The sequence below is a fragment of the Anneissia japonica genome, unplaced genomic scaffold (genome assembly GCF_011630105.1).
Source record: "Anneissia japonica isolate Jap-2015-1 unplaced genomic scaffold, ASM1163010v1 scaffold5330_len1712360_cov203, whole genome shotgun sequence".
In the NCBI taxonomy this organism is placed as follows: Eukaryota; Metazoa; Echinodermata; class Crinoidea; order Comatulida; family Comatulidae; genus Anneissia; species Anneissia japonica.
The window spans coordinates 1396123-1418857 of NW_022711894.1; the positions used below are offsets into that span (position 1 = coordinate 1396123).

The window sequence follows — 22735 nt, forward strand, 5'->3', positions numbered from 1 at the left end:
ATATACCAATATATAAAAGTATAAAAATAGAGAGAGGCCTATCATCAAATAAAATGCCAGAAGTCAAAGTATGGGAATCAGCTATTTAATGATCGTACCATATAGCTAGTGATCCCATTAATCATGCATTTTTTAGTAGTAGTAATTGTGCTATGAATGGGCTGCAGAAGATGTATATAATTATTTAGGATTCACCGCCCATAGCGAATGTGTGCCACTGTTTCAAAAGTGCATATTCAAATTAATTATTATTATTAGATTACTATATTACACTGTAACAATTACAATAACAAACATTAATACATTTCACGATAATAATATTTTCTTGTTAGTTTGATAATTTTTTATGAGGTACTCTGGAAAAGCACTTGTGATCACATTGCATCTATAAAGGAATGTAGGCAAGAATGGCCCCGGAAAAAATGGCCCAGAAAAAAATGTTCCCGGAAAAAATGGCCCCGGTAAAAATGGCCCCAAATGACAAGTAGGTAAAAATGGCCCCAATGAAAATATTCAGTAATAGAAATGATATTTTTTTTTTAATCTTCAAATATTTAAATACTGTAATAAGCAAGAATTGAATCAATAAAAATACAGTCACACAACAGATGCAAATAATGTACTGAGAGATTATCAGAAAACAACGGCCATTGAACATTTTTTGATAGTTGAAATAAGTTTTCAATCCTCCAAACACACTGCGAACCCCATCCAAACCCTTTAATTACGATTGTAGAACTCTCTTTTTCTAAAAAAAAAAAAATAATAATAATTTGATGTTCATATAAACTCATTGTTTGTGGGGTTTACCAATACCCAGATAGAATTTCTGGAAAATTGTGATTCCGCTTCCTTGAAATTGGCCACAAATAAATTATTTTAGTATAATTAAATGCATGATTTATGTTGATTCATTGATTATGTTGTTGCTATTTTTTAACATTTAAATGAAAAAAAAATAAAAAGTGTTATTTATTTTTTTTTTTATCTTTGAATATTTTACCATTGAATATGTAATTTATGCAAAAAGTAAAATGTAAATGGCAATTTATTTGATGTTAGATTCCTTTTAAAAACTAAATTATTTCAATTTAAAAAAATGCATATAATGATTTTTTTTTAAATCCGTTTTAATACAGAATTTTATTATTGGGGCCATTTTTACCCACCTTTCATTTGGGGCCATTTTTACCAGGGCCATTTTTTCCGGGGCCATTTTTTCCGGGGCCATTCTTACCGTACACCCTATAAAGAGGTGTTCTAATAACATCCACTATTACTAATGCTAGACATGTGATTATCATGCAAGGATTACATCTCTACCATTATTATTATATAAATAAACAATAAAAACAATTCGACATAAAATTGGTTATACATTCAAACAATCTAGTAGTCACTTAAAAAATAACTGTCAAAATTATATAATATTCTGATTTTTAAATGAGAGCTAATGATATACATACATCAACATTCAATTGCTAAATTTGTACATTTTAATTCATATATTAGATTTTCAATTTAAAAAATTAAGAAATAATATTCACATAACAATTAAATTATTCATAGTCTGTCTCAGAACACTACGAGAAGCTAGCTTCACAGATAACTTAACTGCAACCAAAACAAAGGCATTATGGTGCTTGTTTACATAATGACTCTAATGACTTTAATAGCCCTCACAGAAGTTTCAGGAGGGTTCCCATGTTTATCCCCTTAAATTATTAAAAGTTATGAGAACAACATTACTATATGTATTTTTGGCTGAATTTGGCCATAAAATATTACTTTCAGAGGTATCCTTCTTTGATTGTCTAATAGTGAAAACATAATGCTGCACTTTCTAACAGGTATAATAATGTACTGCTGTGTATGATAAATAATGGCTAACATAACAACCTCTCATGAGGGAGCCACTCTAAGTTAATGAGATTTGCAGTTTAATTACATTACCACGATATATATTATTTTCCAAATGGTCTGCTTATAATGGAGTCACTATAATTAATAATTCATAATTTTAATTGTTTCTATCTATCAGAGTTTGGTAGATAACAAAGTGTATGCTATGATATTTACAAGAAAAACCAGAAGTGCAAAACAGTTCTTCCATTTGTGTACGAAAAAAATTAGTCTGCCTTCAAAAACCAGAGTTCATATGTTTTTATCACAAACACAAACTCCCAAAGCACATGTTATAAAACATCATGGTTTCAAATGATCATCTTTGATGTTTAGATAAATGGATCATTAAATATGGTGTGAAAACATTGATAGTGGATTAAACTGTTACATCAATTATTCTCAGTATTTTGATGAACCCGGTTACAGTAGGTCATGTGTGTTTAGCTTCACACACCCTCCTAACTGTATGTTTATTCTATTGCCAATTTCATTTCATTGTTTTCATTAATCATTAACTAATTGATTTTGGGAAATTGTTGGTGTATGAAATTAAAATCAATTTACCTTTGGTTTAGTTAAAATCTCTGGATATGTACTGTATGTACTGTTGTAATTTAATACTTCAACAATATCCAAAATAATTTTTATTTGGTATAATGTTGTACATGAATTATATATTTCCACAGAAAATTACAAAGGCATTGGAAACAACAAAATGTAGGCCTATTATCAATATTATTATGAGAAATTCTTTTAAAATTTATTTTATTTTATATAATATTTATACAGCCACACACATTTGAAATTGAACGGCCCATGATGTTTTTTATTTTGGTGAATGGATATAGAATCAATAATAATACAGTATAGGAATTTATACCGCACCTTTTGCGAAGGGATATAAGGTGAAGATAGACAACCCCTCCGCTCCCTTGATAGTATTCCTAGTTATTTGGGTTTCCAGTTTATTCGTACTCCTAGATGAACAAAGGCATTTGTAGATATGGTGCCTTTCTTACAGACACAAGCAATGTGACACGAACCCATGACCACTTAGTTGAAAGTCTGTGTTCTATTTACTTATATAGGAATAATTAAAATAATAATAATAACAACAGCCTGACAATAGTAATAATGACTATTTGTATAATAATAAATAATAATAATAAGATTTATAAAGCGCACAAATCCACCGCAGTAGTGCTCAAGGCGCAACAGGAAGGAACAAAAAATTACCATGAACCTAAAGCTACAAGAAAAGAAACACCACACTGCTAACTGTGTTAAATACCTTTCAAATAATGCTAACCTTGAAAAATCTACTTTGATTTCATATAAAATAAAAGTTCACTGATTCGATTTCATTGCTTTTTTAGACTGTCATCGACAGATACGACTGTTGGCAACTTTCAATGATCTGCAACTACATGACAGCCCACCAGGAATGGATGTAAATAAAGTCATTAGTTCGCTGATAAAAAAAGCCTAACTGACAATGAAAGCTATGTAACAAGCAAAAACACTCAATTTGAAATGTGACTTCAAACATCACAACAAAACAATAGCTATAACCCATGAAATGAAGTAAGTTGGTAAATAGACAACATAATAATTAGAGTATCATAAACTGGTCACTTACCTGGTACTATATGAGGCATTTTGTTCAAGGGTGTAGAGGATTGGAAATTATGACTTGTGAGTTCCGGTAGACTGGATTTAATATCAACACTAAAAGAAAAACAGAAAAGACTCATATGAATTTAACAAACAATGGAATTGATAAACATGAATAGAATTCTTAGTGATGATCATAGTACAAATATTTCTGTTAAGTCAACCGAGTCTTGGTTGCTTCAGCTGAGCCGGACATTGTGCAGTCTGGCATGTCATATTGGAAGCCACACAAAAAGTGATGATGTCATTGAAAGCGGTGGACTGGAAAAATTGATCTCTTCTTCATTTAGTGAACCCAGAAGAACTAATTGGAGATAAACAGCCTGGCATTTTGGGGTTTGCTCCTGTTTATAAGTTCTATTTTCATTTGTACTTTATGAGGAAAATTAAGAGAAATAAATAAATGTTTTCATTAAATTGAGTTGAATTTACAATGACAACAAAATGTAGACTACTAGAGAGTTTTATGTTCAATGAGTGTGACAAATGGTCAAGGGGGTCATGTGAACCAGTTTAAAAACAAAATATATTTAACAGATAAGAAAAGCAAACATGGAACAGTGGCAAATTCCCCCATTACATGTAGCTTGGTTTCAGCACTGGTACTGGCACACAATTCTTTAAGGGTTTGCTTGGGACAAGTATGGTTCTCATTGTGTACAAAAGAAACTAAATAAATATGCATTGGTTTCATTAACTATGAATTATAACAACGTTAATGCAGGACTAACAAGATAATCTGAGATTACAAACCCTCAGCCTGTTGTGACATATCTATGTACTGACAAAATAATAGCATTTATAATTGCAGCCTTTTTTCCAAAATAATGAAACATCCTTAAAAAATTTTTAAAATTGCATTCTAATTCCGATTAGCAATAAATATGCGGCAAATACATGTAAAATTGTCATTGTTACTGTATATACGCAGACTTACCAGGTGAAGTGTAGCTGAGCGGTAAAAGATCATGTATTATGTGAAAAGTTACTTGACTGTGTGAGGTTCAAATCTCTTTCTTCTCTTTAATTCCACTTTTAATTTACTTTTAATTAACTAGTTTATTTGTGCATTTATAGAATAGTAATTTTTTATTTATTATTGCTGCGAAGCAGCCAATTCATATTCTTGACAGCAATTTGACCTCTGAAAGGTCATTGTTTGTCAAAAAACAAGGGCCTAAGACGACTGAAAAGCGGAGTTTCCTTCTTTCGTTCTGCCGGGTAAAATCAATTACTTTAGGCGACGTTTGTAGACTAACCAACACGTACCAACGTCTGCATGTCGCGCTAGCCTTATCCTACTCTAGGCCTAGACTAGCTATGATGGTATACAGTAGGCCTAGCCTTAAAGGGACGAATGTCCCAATGAAAAACAACGTCGCTCATCACATCACATCACAATAATTCATTATTAGACCTATAGTTGTTTTTTGAATTGTACTCCACAAATCTCAACCGATACCTGCACAACTCGAGTAACGTCTTGTATCTATTGTCGTGACGACATGGCTCGCTGGCTCACACTTGCGATGTCTCGCACTTGTGATCAAATAACACGCTGGCTCGCAATTTGGCAACACTCTTTGGCAGTCAACTCGCCCCTAGAAAACCCGCCCTTGGAAACTTGCCCCATAAAAAAATGTACACTTCTTAGACCATGCAGTCTTCAAAATAAAAATTGTAACCTTTGGTAATCAACTACATTTTAGAATTTTTTGAAACTTTATTAAAAAAATCCTAAACCATAATTCACCACTATAGACACTTTTTGACAAAAATGAAAAATTACGACTTTGTTACCCAATGAGAAGTGTTCCAATATAGGCAATGGGTTGTGTCTCATAGTATTTGTTATATTTTTATTATTCATTATTTTCACTTGACTCGCATAAATAATTTTGTTCGAAGAACATTTATATGCAGTTGTACTTCGCAGCAATTCACTTGCAATTTGCAATTTCTAGTTATTATTATTATTCACATGTACTTTGTAGACCTAATTTGAAGTAAAATTGGGACAGTAGATTGTAAGATATGCGCCCGGCAAATATTTGAAGCATTCTAAAATTTACACCCTACTTTCGATCAGCATCAAATTTGAGGAGGAACGAGATACATGTAACAATGTCAATGTGTGACAACTTGAAATAAATCGGTCCAGTAGTTTTTGAGTTAAGCACCCAGAACACACAAACATGCACTATAACAATACCCTTCACCTCTCCTTCGGAGAGGCAAAGGTAGTTAATAAAAAATATACTCAAAATTGTGAAGTGTTAGACAACAGTGGATGTGTACATAAATTAATTTCTGTCATTCACAGCAAAAGATGGCAGGACAAAAAGTCAACTTCAAGACAAAGTCAAGATAGAAAACATAACCTACCTTATGCTTGCCATTGATTTTGATATTTCCAAATCTGAGTTACTTTGAGGAAAATGTGTATGGTCTTGCTCTTGTAACATGTTCAAACAATCTTCAAGGCATGAGACTGTAGACTGTGATGTCGCTTTTAATAACAAACATTCCTGAGGAAGAGCACACAATTTCCTTAAAACACTTAAACAATAGGTGGAATTACAGGTAGCATTTGGGAACCAATCAGTAAATCAATCAATCAATACATAAACAAACAACCTCGTAGAAATATTGCACTTACCTCTTCCAATGCAGTAATAGAGGTTCCAGACTGAGGTAATCTCTGCAAAGAAATTTGGTATTAAATTGTGAATAAACTAAAAGCCAAGCCTATTATATTATATTTCATAATAAGATAGTATTATTATCATCATCATTAATAATAATAATAATAATTATAATAATAAGAATTTTATTTAACCACGGTAAACAATCGATCACCTCAATGGTGTTTTCATCAATGTTGTAACAGACATAATAATCAAACTTAACTAATGTTAACAAACAATAAAATTAATTACAGAAAATAAAAGAAAACAAAAACCAACCAGGAAACAAAAATTACAACATCAAAATACAAAATTATTGTAATACATAAAAGTGTGCTAATCGAATATAATGGATTAAGTTGCTTATTAGGCTACTGAATATAGCCTTTCAAAAAACAAGCGCTCATACCCACTTCAGTAGTTCTGAAGGCGCTATCAAGGATGGAAAGAATATTGAGACTTGATAAATACCGTACTCTATAAAGTGATTCTATAAAATTGAATGAAGGTGCATATATTACAAAGGGTGCATACCTCAATATTTGCTACAAGTTTATGTTTTTGAGTTTGTGCCTGATCTATAAGTTGTTCTGCATTGTGAATAGACTCTCTTGTGGCGGGAGATGAATACGATCGTTTGGTGCGGACCTGAGTTGAGTAACTTAGTGTACTGTTCGGTGATTCACCTACATTCAGATGTTGCACGTGAGAATGCGGCAACTCTGTGGATATTTGCTCTGGGGAAATTGTTGATTGTCTTAAATTCTGAAAATCAAAGAAAATGCTTATTATGGTGGCAGAACCAGTAAATTCAGGAAAACCTTTTTAAATTGTACTTGAGACATCATTAACTGCTTAATTCCACATCAAAATGATAAGGTAATTGAAGCAAAGTAATTACTACTGGAGTAGAAATGTTTTTTGAATAAAATATTTATAGGTACATACTAGAAATCTAGTGACAATTACTGAGGTACTCACTTTTGATAAAGATTCATTAAATTTCTGTACAACTGCTCGTAATCGACTGACCCAATGCTGGCGTTCCTTAGCGTCTTGTGCTCGAAGCCTAAATACCTCACCATTCGTTGCATTCACGTTAAATGTCTGTGAATCTTCATCCGTGGGAGAAACTACTGCACCCTAAATTGACAATTTTATAATAAAGATGCTGCTAAAAATAATACCTATTACTATATAATAACATTAGCAATAATGATGATGATATTATCAATATAAGGTTGGCTACTGTTACAGTCTTTCTAAAAGTATTTTGTACTAATGAAGTAATAATTAATCACACTTACACGTTATCAAGTATTCTATTTCAAAATAATTTGAATAAGTGTTTGCAATAAAGGAGAATTAAAATTATATCATGAAAATAATCTCATGTTTATTCATGATTGCTGACTGTGGGCAATTTTCCAAAAGGATGACTTTCTGTCATGTTGAGCTAAATATTAAGCCAAAGTCACTTACTGCTAAAGTCACGGATCCTCTCGGTCGATTGCTTTTTCTCGCTTCTTCACTCTGTCAATCAAAAAGGAAAAAAAGCCTGATCCTTACATGTACTACTTAAGATATTTGAAGAATGGTTCCAAGACATTACAGTTTCAGCATGTATGGGAATAGGTTACTACAAATGGTGCACTGGTTTCCCTATTGTGAAATCTCTTACACTACCCTTGCATTTCAGGTGAAAATTCCTTCAAAATTATCATTTTGATGATCACCTATTTAGAAACATTGAAACTTGTAACCAGAACAAAAATGAGGTATAGAAGTACAAAATTATAATGATAACAGATACTTATAGTGCCAATCAAAATTGATCAAAAACCCCAAGGAAATCAGGGCATAAGAAATTTACTAATACTATTACTGTACATTTAGATGTTATGATGTTATGCATCATAGGGCCACATTGGGTGAGAAAAACAGGTCACTAAATGATTATTCTATCACACCTCAAAAGTTAATAGACAATACTGGCATGTAAAATAGAGATAAATGGGAAAGTAAGTATATCATTTCAATTAAATATTTTGTTAGTAAATATATTTATTTATAAATGCAAATATAACTTTATTAAACTCAATACTTTTCGCTTGGTAATTTCAAAATTTTGCCTCTGTGTATTGGATTTTTAACTATTCAATATAAAAACATAAAAAATTAGTAAATCCTTTTTATTTTCGTCAAGAGTCACTACACCTCGAATAGACGGCGCATTATAAATGCTGTTTTATTATTTTTATTATTATTATGTACTGCATAATAATAATAATGATAATAATAATAATAATAATAATAATAATTAAAAAAAAGGCACAAATAAACAAGGTCTCTAAGCATTATCTTCAAGTAAAGAAAAGGCATTATAAATGCTGTTTTATCATTTTTATTTTTATTATGTACTAAATAATAATAATAATAATAATAACAATAATAATAATAATAATAAAAATAATATTTAATAATAATAATAATAATAAAGGCGCAAATAAACAAGGTCTCTAAGCACCATGTTCAAGTAAAGAAAAGGTATGGTATATTTTCAGACTATGTGGACCATAGTAATGTTTCCAGAACATATTGATCAGTAGCCTAGTTTCTTCACAATATTGATTGTTACCCGAGACAGTCTTTAAATTACAATGTCGGAGAACTTTCATGACACTATAGCAGCAACACTCATGTACATTTACAGGTATAATGTGTACTATACATTTATTTCTAATGCTTCTTTTTCATTAACTGTTGTTACACTTGCGCATACATAATGGACTACCACTACATGACACTGTTAGTGTTAGTACAGTAAATTAATATCATTAAAAAATTCATATGGATCTATATAAAATATTTGAAGTACATTCTTTTAATAACTTAAATAGTCAATTTAATAGTTTATTGAGCTCACGTTTTTTAAACTTGTATCCATAGGATGAATTGTTTATTAATGTGAAAGAAATAGTAGGCAAAATATTTAATAGTTATTGTAATATTTTAATTTCAATGTGATTATATGATGAAATATGATTAATAAAAAATCTAATGCTTCTGTTAAAGCCTTGACATGATCTGCTACTAGTATACAGTATAAAACAGACATATTACAATACTATATATCTAGTGATTTTAAATTATCATATAGTCTGTTTATAATTAGGTACAGTATATTCAATGTACATTATGATATTTAAGATAATAAAATTTCAAAGCAATAATACAAAACCTAGCTCACAAATGAATAAAACATTAACACTTACACTGCAATGGGAATAATTAGTTTGCCTTCAAAAATGCGACAAGGAGAAACGTGGCTGATGTTCACAAGAGATCGTATGACCAACTACACAAGCCTAATGCAATATACTACTTTAGCATCATCTTCTGACGTCAATGACAAATGAATCAATACCGACATCTAAAACCATGTGCAGCGACTCATGATTAAGAAGCGAGGTAATATCAATGACCGTCAGACACAGTGATTCAAATTTTAATTATTTTGCTGCAAAATGTCTCGGATGTGTCTATCACTGCTATTAATCTGCAGTCGAAAGTTTAAATGATTAAATTTATTTTTAAAATACCTCATATTCCACCTCCAGGTATTATCTGTAGGAATTATCATATCTCAATGGATTATATATCCAAGGAATTAGACATATCTCAAGGAATTATCCTATCTTAAGGGTTATTCTAGCTCAAGGGATTAACTTATATTAAGAGATTAACTGATTAAGGAATTATCCTACCTTAGGGAATTATGTAACTACTTTAGTCAAAATTAATAAAACTAACGGTATAACGAAAAAAAAGAAAAAAAAATATTTGATAAATTTAGGGTAACTTAGATAAACTGAATTTACCTTTGATTTCATTTAATTTATTTAGCTTTCAACAAGGTAAAAATAAACTATCCAAAATCATGACAAGGGAGGTGAGAGGGGGAAATAAAAGATATACAAGATTCAAAAACAAGAAACAAAATTGGTGATAAAAAAATTATGAAATCACTAAATGCATAAAAATTCACAATAAAAAATTTTTAAAAAATCAAAATCAAATGTCATTCACTAGGAAGACAAAGTTATAAAAATTTAATAATAAATATATAATATTATTTATAATTTGAGATGCACCAAAACACAATTGCTGAGGTTTGTTTAATTATCAATCTAGTTCACTTTGTGCTACCAGCATTTTCCTAATATTTTGATTAGCTACTTATTATTTATCTTTACATACACAAAAAGTTTAAAAGCTGACATGGAAACATACTGTAGGTTCACAAATCATGGCATTTGTGACAGCAGCATAACAATAACTGACACAATTATTAAATTTACAAGGGTTTTTAGTACTTCTATCATTAGACAATTTTTATACAGTACTTGCACTATCTGCATTGTGTATTCTTGACTTGTTTCCCTGTTTATTTGTAAATGAATTGAAAATGATAATCCTTGGAAGTACATCTGACTTCGTACACCTTACGATACAAGATAAGATAAGATAAGATAACTTTATTGTTCCACAAGAGAAATTCTTCTGCTCGTCATCACATACAGTATTATATTAAAAAATGTAAAACAAATATAAAAACATACAAAACAGTCACTATAGAAAATATAACAATATACAAGTAAAATACAATGACTACCATCGATAAAATAAATTGAATTACAATTACGATTATTTTTATTATTCTTATTCTTATTATTATTATTATTACTATTATTATTATTATTAACATAAGAAAAATCATTGGTACATGTATTGTATTGTTCTCAGTAATTGTTTTAGAGAAGAAAAAGTAAGAGCCAAAGCAAACTACAGTATGCAGCATGTAGTGACATTACTCCACTGAGGCAATTACAAAAACAAGAATATGAAACAAAAATACTGTAGCTCTAAAAAGTGATATATAAATATGCAAGGAACACAAAGGATATATGATGTGTACATGCATTTACACACAGAAATAAAAGTTAGCAAACATTACAGGTGATATTTTCATATGCATTTTAGAAGAGAGCAGCTTAAATCAGCCGGCTAATCTGGTGGTAGCCACTGTGTGTGTGCTGAACCGTGGAGATCTTTAAGTCCCCCGGTTCAATTCCTATCACTGCCTCTCCTTGTGTTTCAGCTGGAGGACTGAAATACAAGTTGCAATAGCGCACCCTCTTTTGGATGAAACGTTTAAGCCGTTGGTCCTGTGTGCATTTATGGCCCATGTGCACGTTAGAGAACGCAGTACACTCTTCGAAAAAGAGTAGGGGATTGTCTCCCGGTGTACTGCCCAATCACCACCAGAAGGACCCCACAGACTTCTAGACTTTTGTGGGCTATCCTTGGTGTTTACACCGAATAAATTTTTTTTATGGAAGAATTAGGTTGTCCATGAGTTGTGAGTTTCCAGCGACTTTTTTACAAACAAAAATTCTAAATTTGTGACACTTACCACATAATAATTAAGCTGACCAGTAATTGGGTCTAAAACGAACCAACGAAACTGAAAACCTTTCATAACATTTGTATATTTACTAAGACTTCCCTCGAAGGGCTGACTGCAAAAGAAAATAATGATATAAACGGGTATTACTATTATAATTTATAGGCTGACATTTCATGAAACAATGTTTTAAAACAATCTTCTTAGAATTACAACCCAATAGAGGTCTCCATCCAATTTAAGAATACTTGGTCTTTATTTAGAAAAGTTTTTCTTATAAAAATAAAAGACAAACTCTCATTTGGGACCACAAAACGGTCGTTCCCTGGCAAAACAACGTAACTTGAACTCTTCACTTTTCAAGAAAAATAGAAGTAAAGTTTGTATGTTTGCAACTTGGCAATATACTGTCATGCCATTTTATTATCAAAGTATAAATAACATACAATGAAATTGATTTGGCTTAAGTGTTCAGTATATAATAATATTAATCATTAATAAAAGAAAGACCAAGTACATGTAATATATGTACAGCATCCGAGGCAAAACAGCGTAACTTCGCCGTAATCTTGCAGTTACGTTGTTTTACCACAGAAAATCACTAGATTTTAAGTTTTGTGCTTAAAGATAGGTTGTGCTATCTCTGAAACGACTCACTGTTGAGACCTGAAATTTTCACAAGTAATTCAGAAGTGTTTGATATACTCCCAAATGATATTATCTCAAAATTGACAAAAATGTCAATTATGTTGTTTTGCCTCGGGACAGCCGAGAAAGGTGGTCTTTCATTAGTGTAATCTTTAATTACAGGGATATTTCAAAATCAATATCTACAGTGTGTCTTCATGTGTTTATCAGCCTTTGATTGGATTTCACTAACTGACATCCTGGCATGTAAAACACACATTTTCAGAAAACTCAAGTCGCGATACACAATCATGAGTGGGTGCCACAGATTCTGAACCAAACCTGGCTGATGTATATTTTATTGATTTTTACTTTGAAATCAGTGGCACATCCAAGACTGTTGGGAGGGAAGATGTAACAAAAGGCAGTGGAATTATAGTTGTGAGTGTTTGTATAAGCATTATAAGATAAACTGTAATACTTACTTTAAAATTGCTTCGTCTTCCATTTCCTAAAAAAAAAACAAAAAAAAAAAAAACAATTTCTTTCATTTTTCAAGAATTACTCTCTGTGATAAGCTGAAAATTATAAAATCATGAATTGCTTAATTGAAACACTTGGTAAAACTATCTATTCAACTCTCTATTGTGTTACACAATTCAATTTTTGAATAGATTTCACTGCATATTTTTAACGTAATATGACAAAAATGTTTAACTTACATTCAATTTATACCTTGTATCAAATTTATGGTAGATAGTTTACATTGGCAAATTCCAGTTAAGTATACAATTGACCTTTAGTACAGAGTCTTTTTAGGGAGTTGGACTATCCAAGGAGGTATAATAATTGTTATACCTCCTTGGACTATCCTACATGGACATACTGTAATGTCTGCTACAGCATGGACTAGGACTACTGTACAGTACACTACAATTGTCCCAATTTGAAGTACACACTTCAATAAGCATGTGATAATAAACCAACAAACTATTAAAACAAATTCAACAGTATTGAAGACAGCCTCAATGAAGATTTAAAGCAGCCTTCAATATACAGAATGTTTACAGTAGACATCCAACTTACAGACATTAATTGACATTCACATTCTGTCTGGGATTAATCCCCTTGATAAATATGTTTCCTATAGGAAGAGTTACAAGGCTGGATAGCAATACTGGTAGTCAAACTAATATTGAAATACGCCGTTGGAACAAATATCATGAGTATTACCAGAAGAAATGTGCTTTAAATTTAGATGTCTGTAATCTATGTAAGTAAGCATCTGTATGGTAAATTACTGTATTTAAACCACTTCTTTGCTTTAATGAATGTACCATACAGTATAATTTATTTACTAACTTTTTATTATGAAATATTATTAAAACAATAAATAAATAAAAATCATTTTTATTATTTGATCAATTAATATAAAAATGTTGGAAGTGGTAACTGGAAAAATATGAAATCATAAATTAGAGTTGCAATTCCTGTTAGTTTCAGCATATTAGATTTTAAAATTTTTTTAAATATGCAGACAAGGCCAAAAAAAAAATTATTGTGTTGGCCACGCCCGACCGACCCAAATTTTACAAAATTAAGGGTTGGCATTTTAGTTTTTTTTTTTGACAACTATATTTTTTTTATGAGCAAATAAGGCTGGAATAGCCTTGGCGAGGTTAGAGGGCCAAGGCTAGTTGTATTATTTGTGTATTTTCTACTTTTTAGGCATAAACACATATTTGGTTGTAAAAAAAAAGAAAAGTTTTCCTACTGACCTACTCAATTTTTGAATTTTCTGCAATATGCGTACATTTTTATAACATTATAGAGTGCATAACATCAAACTGTAGTCCTTGAGAAAATATTCATCTTTTTATTTACCATGAATGTAGCTGAGAGGTATATTGTTAGAATACAGTATCATACTGTACTAATTGGAATATTCAGAATAATAACAAATACTGTCCTGTCAAAGTTGACTGCCTGAATAATTGGATTAAAGACTGCAATTGAAGCGTAATGAATGATCAATACCATATATTGTGTGTACTGTCAAAGTGTGGAATATTGACTTATCTTGCCAACATCAACATCCAATGCACTACATGACGGCAAACCGATGTTATGCAAAAGAACTAATTGGTGATAAATACAAGTCAAATGGGGGTTATAGTTTACCACTTTCGTTCATTAATTACATCAAGATATGTATTTATATAAACAGGATATGCTAATTGGTGTACACAGAGTCAAACCTGTTAAAACAACTAATATCTCAGAGCTGAAATTATTACAGTCAGATATACTGTACAAAGATGTGTAATAATAAAATAGTAATTACTGGTGTACAAATTTAAAATATAAATAAATAATACGTTAATAGGCCAAATATAAAAATTAGCCACATTTTATAATATTAAGAATACTTGCTTGCCAATTATCATAATATCATCAAACTATCATAAAATTCAAATAATACAATATACCAAATTGACTTTCTTTTGCATATATTGCTATAATTATTAAATCACCCATGCAACTGTATTATAATTACAATTACTTTTTCTAATATCATGCTAAATATTCCATTGCAATTATGATGACATCTTTGTTTCTGTCATTTGTATGGCAAGACTTTTTTTATTTGTGAACTTATTTTTTTAAAGACTGTCAGAGGAGGGCAGAAAAAAATAAAAATTTTATTTTCTTATTTTAGCAAATGGTTTTGCCAAAAACATCTAGACGTAGGAGAAAATAAAAATAATAACACTTTATTTTTTAATGTTAACAGTGTAGTAATGGGATGGTTAAATGCTTTAAACTTATATAAGGCCAATAAAAAAAAAAGTAGTTTCTAGTCATAATATTTGGAAAAAAGGAGAATGAGGACACTATTTTTTATTTTTTTAACTCCAAATCCAAGATGGTCGATGAGAAACAGCTACTACTTTCTCCCTTTTACCAAGTAGACACATTGAAAGCAAATAAAAGAAGCACTAGACATGATTCATAGCATATATGTAACCCCAACCACAAATGATCGAGAGGAATTTTACTGATGTGAGTTAGCCAGATTTTCATACATTTGCAAAGTAAAGGAAATAAAAAATAAAAAGAAAATTGGTGAGGCAGAGAGAATGGATGCGCGAGGGATGAGAAACTAATTAGGAAGAAATACAGTAAATATCTTATTTATATGGAGATTTCAAAGCAGCGGCAGGCAAACAAAAATTTAAAAAAAACTTTTATTTTTTTCTGAAATTTCCTTTTCGTGGTGGCAGGTGAGCTAATTGGCCAAAAATGAAATTTTTATTTAATCATCATTATTGTTGGGTGGCGGGTTTGCTAAACAAGCTACTGTACAGTATAGAAAAACACTTGCATAAGTCGTCAACACAGAGGTTGTTAAATTAGAAACATAATTTTTGTTTTATTTAATGCATTCTTCAATAAATAATTTAATTCAATTTAAAAAAGTAAAAAAGTTAATAAAATAAAATAATTTAATAAAGGAATATACAGCTTTGTTTGCAGCTCTCTGCAGGTAGAAATGGCATCATGATTGAGCAGCCACCCAGAGATGGATGTGCATTATAAAATTACACTATTAGTATGATTATTATTATTATTATTTATTATTTTATAATAATTTTACCCATAATGATATCATAATATTCCAATACTTTAAATATATTACTAACTACACTATACTGCTTCAACTTTAATCAACATGACTAGAGTAAAAATTATAAAAAGGAATTTGATGAACTGCCAGCCAAAAATAACAGTTTGAATTTTTGCTTGAGAAATGCTGTAATCTCAGGCGACAACACGTTGTGGAATGATTAACATGAATATGCACAGTTACTGTACATTATTCCTTTATTAATAATTTTTCTGACAAACATTTATAGCAGTGGCAGTGCAATTGGTGGGGGAATGGGGAGAGAGGGACTGGGGCTGGGGCATCAGATAGAAAAGGCTCCCATACAATGTGTTAAAAAAAAAGTTTTTTCTATTAAGAAATCTTATGGGCAAAAGTTTTCCTCCAAAAAAGCTTAAAATGATTTACGATTGCTGTACATGAACATGCCCCCTGTGCTCCACAACTATCACTGAACTATTAACTAGTGTGTTTTTTTTATTTCTTTATTCTGAATATGAACATAAAAAAAAGATGACAAGAAAAATCATATTCAAAGGATAAACAACACAATAAAGTACCAAAATTGGCAATATTTCCACTGTGGTCCTTTACATAAAAGCACAGATACAGTAAAAATATGACAAAATAAGTTGTTATAAAAACCTGTTATTTTATTTAAAAAAAAATGAAATACTGCAGATTGTCCTAAAATTTAAAAATGGACCGTTGTATGTATTGCTCATAGGGCCTAACATGTTGCTTTTTTTTGTGTGCAATACTTTGCCAAATTTTTCCCCTTAAACTTATACTTTTCCCCTTAAACTTAAATTTTTCCCCTTAAACTTAAATTCTGCAACAAAGGGTCAAATTTCCCCAGAGGCCAGCAGCAGGGTCCAAGAACAAAGCTTTCTTACTAGGCCTAGTAGTACAGTAGTAGTACTGGGTAAAAGTTAAAAAAGGGAAGCCCTTGGCAAGGTGCTTATTATTGTACATGGGGCATTATAAACTGGGAAGTAGGCCTAGGCCCTAGGCTAAGTCTAGACGAATTTCATATACTCTAACTAAGCCTAGGCCACCATCAATAAATACTAGGCTTAAGCCTAGTCCTAGTCGGAGCCTGTGACTGTGCATGTGATGTGGGACATTTCATACACCACCACACCATGCATGGCCTGAGTTAATAATAGTAGGCCTACTATATATCCTATAATTGGCACATGCCATTTAGATTACCTTGGCTTTACGTAGCACTCCTATCAAATGTGATTTTTCCGCTTCCGACAGACCGGTCATATCGGGTGCGAATTCATTGACCTCGGCTACTGGCCCTGCCATTGTTTTTCACACTTTATATATTATTTTTTGGGAAGGCAGGTCATTATAGGGGGCGACAAACTCGTTTAATTAATTGTCACGCCCACCTTTATCAGTAACAACAACAACAACGTGCAAAAGTCAGACACAGTTTTTCATTTATTCAGAGGTTCCGCCGATAGATGTAACGTGGGACTCGAAAGTCTACTGTCCTAGTCTTCCTAATACGGAACAATTCCAGGCCAAATTGGTAAGCAAACTACTGGTGTAACTGTAGCCATTGCATATAATATTATTCATAAACAAGATAGATGTTATCACTAGCTGTCGATATTGTTGTAGGCTAAAACTTTTCTCTAGGCCCTAGCTTGGCTAGTCTACCTTATTATACCTAGGCCTTTACAGTAGAGTAAGTAGATCCGGGGAGGTGCTACCCTTCCCCCTCCTTGCCCTATTAATGTCGCCTGTGTTTTGCTGTAATTTTTAGGGTCTAGGCCAAGCTGGGACCTCTCCTACTTTATCTCTTCTCCTATACTATATAATGTAAAACTTGTCATAATTCATGTTGAAATTTTGTTTTTGGCTTTCATAGAATAAATATACAGGTATGGATGTCTTGGATCTAGCTCCAGTATTGTGTGTGATGGTAAAACCAAGGAATGCAAAATTAATGAGGTAAATAAATAAATAATAAAATATATTTGTTATGAAGTGTTTGATTCAAGTTGCTTTCACTTAATTGGTGAATTTGTTTCTGTTTGTTTATTTCAGGAACACTCTAACTTCGCTTGGTGTCATTGACAAGACTAAGAAGACAATAAAGTGTGGTGATGATGTGGCCATACCTATCCAGAGAGGCAAAACTTTTAAACACCTTGTTGATATCAGTACTGATCATCTTCATGTTTCTGATAATCTCATGAAATGTGCATGCATATCTTGCAGAAAAACATTGAAGTCTCATGAATCTAGTGTACCAAGGACATCAGCAACCCCTATTAAACCAACAGAAACATGCCAGTATGGTCAGTCAATGGAAGCTTGCCAATGTCATGATGATGTTCAACCAATAGACACCTGTCACTGTGATGATGTTCAACCAATAGAATCCTGCCAATGTGATGAAGGCAGTTGCTCTGGAGTACTAGATGGTATTCCATTTAACATTTCGATAATTTCACATAAGAACTTTAAGAAAAAGATATTTTCTCCTGTGCAGAGATTGGAAGACGTTTTATCAAAGATCTTAGCCAATCACAACATATCTCTCAATGAAAAAATTACAGGGGAATTCCCTAAGAATTGGGAAACACATGGGGATTTGGTTCTACTGCCATCTCAATGTCTTACTGGTGATATCTGGAAGGCGATGACAGTGGAGGATTGGCAGCAAGTGGCAGCAGCTGTTGGAGTGAAGCGTCTTGCACACAGTATGGGTGCCATTCAGAGAAATGGATTTAGAACTCCAAATGTTAGGTTGTTACTAGGCAACAGTGGATGGGTGGAACATATTGATAATGGTATCAGGTAATTTTTTTTAGTGAAAATCAGGGCTAAAGATTATAAAGTGATGATTGAGTCTCATGCATATGCTTAGTGGTAATCAAATCTCCTTTTCATGTACAAATCAAACTCATCCTCGATGAAATGAGACTATACCTGTTTTCCATAAAATCGTTACATGCAATTGTAAACTATGGACACTTAGTGAAAACCATGGAGGTATTATTGAGAAGGAGATCACTCGAAAAAGCTACGCACACGCAGCGCTATGCAAATGAACCAAGATCAAAGCTGCCGCAGCGCGTGAAGGATGTTTACGCGATGCCTTTGAAGTCCCATGTGTTCCCCGCCATCAAATTTTCAGCAGGCATAGTTTACCAAAAAATTGAACATGGCGAAATGGAGAGCACCTTCTTTTCTCGATGCGCACTACATACAGTCAATCACTATGGCTGCGCAATCATTTCCATTTTGAAACTGATACATTTATCTCTCATAAAATATCAAACATATTAATATTTTCCACCAAAAAAAGTTTCGAATTTAATGGAACATTTACATGACCTTTAAAAGTATAGTATAGTTCAACTTCAATTTCCATAAATTGGCCAAAATTCACTAATTCTAATTTTAACAGATATTAATTAATAAATGATTGAGGATTATAATAAACTAAGTCATTTTAGGGTTAACTAATCGAAAAATCAATCCAAAATCTGAGTATTTTTCAGTTTTACGCTGACTTAGCTTTATAGTCGAACAAATCAATCGTTAGACAAAATTATAATGAACACAAAAGTAATTTTAACATAAATATTTTATGGAATCCGTTCCTGAAATATACAAATACTGTAATAACATACCAAAAGTCCAAAAAAATCTAATCAGGGGAACACTGTTCATTATAAAGGTATATAATGGGTTAAAATCAAACGCTTTATTGCACAACTGCTCTGCTCTGCTGGAAGCGTATAAATGCAACGAAAAAATGTGAATTATAGGGTAATACGCCCGTGCGCGGGGAACACATGGGTTTGTCGCGTCAAAGGGAACTGTTGCCGAGTGATCTCCTCAATAATACCTCCATGGTGAAAACAATGGTCAGTTGAATCAGGGAGCCTTTTCAATTGTGTCAACGAAAGCTACACAGTGTAAAACTGTAGCAATAGGATAGCTTTACTACAGTTTCGCGATTAAGATGTTTGGCTTACAACTTGAAATCCTAATTTCCTAGGTTAAAATCATGTGAGTCACTTCCTAAGCCCCATAATGGGATTTATGTTATGGAGCAGATACATTTTTAAAGGATAATTATTACCAAGATGGCACCAAAAACTAGTGCATTTAAAAAAAAAATGATTTCCTTGTTCTTTTTCTGTAGGTACAGTTATGATGTCACCAAATGTATGTTTTCCTCAGGGAATATCACAGAAAAAATCAGAGTAGCAAAGATGGAGTGCAGTGGTGAGACAGTTGTGGACTTATATGCAGGTATCAGTATAATGGACAGATATTTTGGCTGATAACAAATCATCAATGCCAATAGGATCACTATGTTTGTTGCTGTCATCACTATTTAATTATTTGCATCATTGAATCATTCATTCTCATCCAACATCTTGATTTCTTAATAGGCATTGGATACTTCACGCTGCCATATCTAGTGCACGCCAATGCCGCATTCTTGCATGCCTGTGAATGGAACCCACATGCTGTTAATGCCTTGAAAAGGAACTTGGTGTTGAACAATGTTCAGGACAGGTGTGCTGTTTATGAAGGAGACAATAGGCAGGTGTGTTTAGTTCATCAATTGCAAGTAAAAGGCCTATGTACAAGAGTGTTTAAGCAGCATGCATATTGGCAGAAAAAAATGTAACCTATTACTATACTATATTTATGGTGATCTATTTTCTATGTGACGTGACTGCATGACAGAAAGACTTATTGTTCAGCAGTAAATGCACACCCACAGTGTTCTTGCATTCTTTCTGTTACTGTACAGTGTTATTCGTGTTTAAATTGTAAACATTCTTAATTTTTGTTATGTTTTTGGATGTGGCTAGTGCTCAACCTCATTTAGACAAGTCCTCTAATTAAATAATAGTTGTAACTATCGCAGGACTTCCCCTATAAAACTGCTTTCTTTTTTATTGTCACAGATTTGCCCTACCGGAGTTGCAGATAGAGTCAACTTGGGTCTGATCCCAACGTCATCAGCAGGATGGCCAGTCGCATGTCAAGCACTAAAGAGCACAGGAGGTATACTTCACATCCATGGAAATGTAAGCAGCCCACTTTTTGGAGATCATTCTGATTGTCACTTCGATTCAAATAGCATGCTAGAGAACAGTGTGCCAACATTGCTGTCTTGTGGCTTGGACAGTGATGAATTAGAAACACAGGAAAATAAAGTGGAAAATCAAAGTTCAGATGTTCCAAAATGCGAACATTCTCATATGGTAATAAATAACAGATGTTTGCGCCAAGAAGCATGGAAGACTTGGTCACATGATGTTTCTCGACAAATAAATCAAATGTGTGTTGAAATCAAAGGTGGAGATTGGTCAGCAAATGTTTTGCACATTGAAAAAGTGAAGTCGTATGCGCCACATATCGACCACATTGTTGTTAACGTAGAGTGTCGACCTTTGGTGTAAAATGCCAGCTCGATCGCGAAATTAGGACACTTTAATTTTTTTCCTTTCGTTGTATAAACAGCACTGCTATTTGGAATAGACAAACGTTCAAATAAAGAAAATAAATATTGTCAGAAAGGACACGTTGTCTTGGTAAACTTTAATCATGAGTGTTTTGTACTTTTTTTTATAAAATAATTTTTTCCCTGTGCTGAATATCGTTTAAAACTGCAACACAATTAAATGTACATTACCAATGATATATATTTCTATATCTAATAATGTTCTACTGAAAAATTAATGTTAATTACAGTACTATCAATATGGTTTTGTTAATTAAAACATTTCATTTAAGTGGTATTATTCTATGAAATTGTAACTAGATATTGTATTTGGTTTGGTCAGTTTTGGTTACTGATTAGTCCCCTCCACCCTTGTCGCATAAAAGAACAAAAGTACTACGCAATGCTAAAATACCCACAAAAAATACTAAAAAATACTGAAAATTAGATAAAAATATAAAAAAGTGAAGGCATGGAAGGGTGTATCTATTGACATTTAGGAAAGCTTGAACAGTTTCCATAAGTACAGTAGCAAATATTATGTAGGAACCACAAATGACACTGTTGACATTTTCCAAACAAAATTACCAAATATCGAAGACACTGTTCTACATAATATCAGAGCAATCTGCTATTCTCAAGGACCACATGATCAGAGGCAGCAGGTCAACACAATGTATTTGCATAACATCCGGCATGAAAAATTCATTTTTTAAACTTAATAAAATTATTAATTTGCTTTATTGCAAAGCTAGACATCCATATATACAAATATATTATATCAATAAATTTCAACAAACTTTGTTAAAACTCAAAAGAAAAATTCAGTAATAAACTTACAAAATAATGGTTAAATTTCTAAAAAAAAACAAAAAAAAAACAGGATAACATGCAACTTGTACAAGGCCAAGGATTTGCATCTTCACAACTTAAACCATTGTGGGAAAAAAACTAAACACATGGTGATCTAAAAATAAACCAAACCCAACTAGAACCCTAAGGTATCCATGCAATGCTTGTCAGTTTAGATACTGTGGTACATTGGATTAGCCAGGTATAAAACTAGGCACTCACTGAGTCATATAAATCCATCTTGCTCTGTGTAATACAACACTGTTTGCTGACTGTTGATGGAAGACTGAGGGGATCAACATTAAAAAAGATCCATTGTGAGCACCTCGCCAAGTTGCGTCCTAAACAGCTGTTTGTGC

General features: G+C 32.2%; 2 protein-coding genes across 2 annotated transcripts in view; one reads left to right on the forward strand and one right to left on the reverse strand.

Moving 5' to 3' along the window:
* LOC117107632 (oxysterol-binding protein-related protein 11-like) overlaps positions 1-17390 on the reverse strand; it is a 28512-nt gene extending 11122 nt beyond the window's left edge. Inside the window, exons 1-9 of the mRNA XM_033249340.1 lie at positions 17243-17390; positions 12846-12871; positions 11743-11848; positions 7749-7799; positions 7248-7409; positions 6801-7031; positions 6239-6280; positions 5965-6107; positions 3545-3633 (exon numbers count right to left, since the gene is read on the reverse strand). Coding sequence (XP_033105231.1) covers positions 3545-3633; positions 5965-6107; positions 6239-6280; positions 6801-7031; positions 7248-7409; positions 7749-7799; positions 11743-11848; positions 12846-12871; positions 17243-17344 — 952 coding nt within the window. The 5' untranslated portion in view covers positions 17345-17390. The remainder of the gene's footprint in view (positions 1-3544; positions 3634-5964; positions 6108-6238; positions 6281-6800; positions 7032-7247; positions 7410-7748; positions 7800-11742; positions 11849-12845; positions 12872-17242) is intronic.
* Positions 17391-17417: 27 nt separating this feature from the next.
* Positions 17418-22132, forward strand: LOC117107664 (tRNA wybutosine-synthesizing protein 2 homolog). Its single transcript, XM_033249387.1, has 6 exons — positions 17418-17573; positions 17916-17998; positions 18095-18850; positions 20208-20317; positions 20461-20618; positions 20986-22132. The coding sequence occupies exons 2-6, from the start codon at positions 17931-17933 to the stop codon at positions 21481-21483; spliced, it is 1590 nt and encodes a 529-aa protein (XP_033105278.1). The 5' UTR covers positions 17418-17573; positions 17916-17930; the 3' UTR covers positions 21484-22132.
* Positions 22133-22735: the final 603 nt, after the last annotated feature.

Bases quoted from the DNA above. Each gene is read 5' to 3' on its own strand.
- LOC117107664 (XM_033249387.1), top strand. From the start codon at position 17,931: ATGGATGTCTTGGATCTAGCTCCAGTATTGTGTGTGATGGTAAAACCA. The intron at 17,999-18,094 runs GTAAATAAATAA...TGTTTATTTCAG, and splicing joins AGGAATGCAAAATTAATGAG to GAACACTCTAACTTCGCTTG. The intron at 18,851-20,207 runs GTAATTTTTTTT...CTTTTTCTGTAG, and splicing joins CATATTGATAATGGTATCAG to GTACAGTTATGATGTCACCA.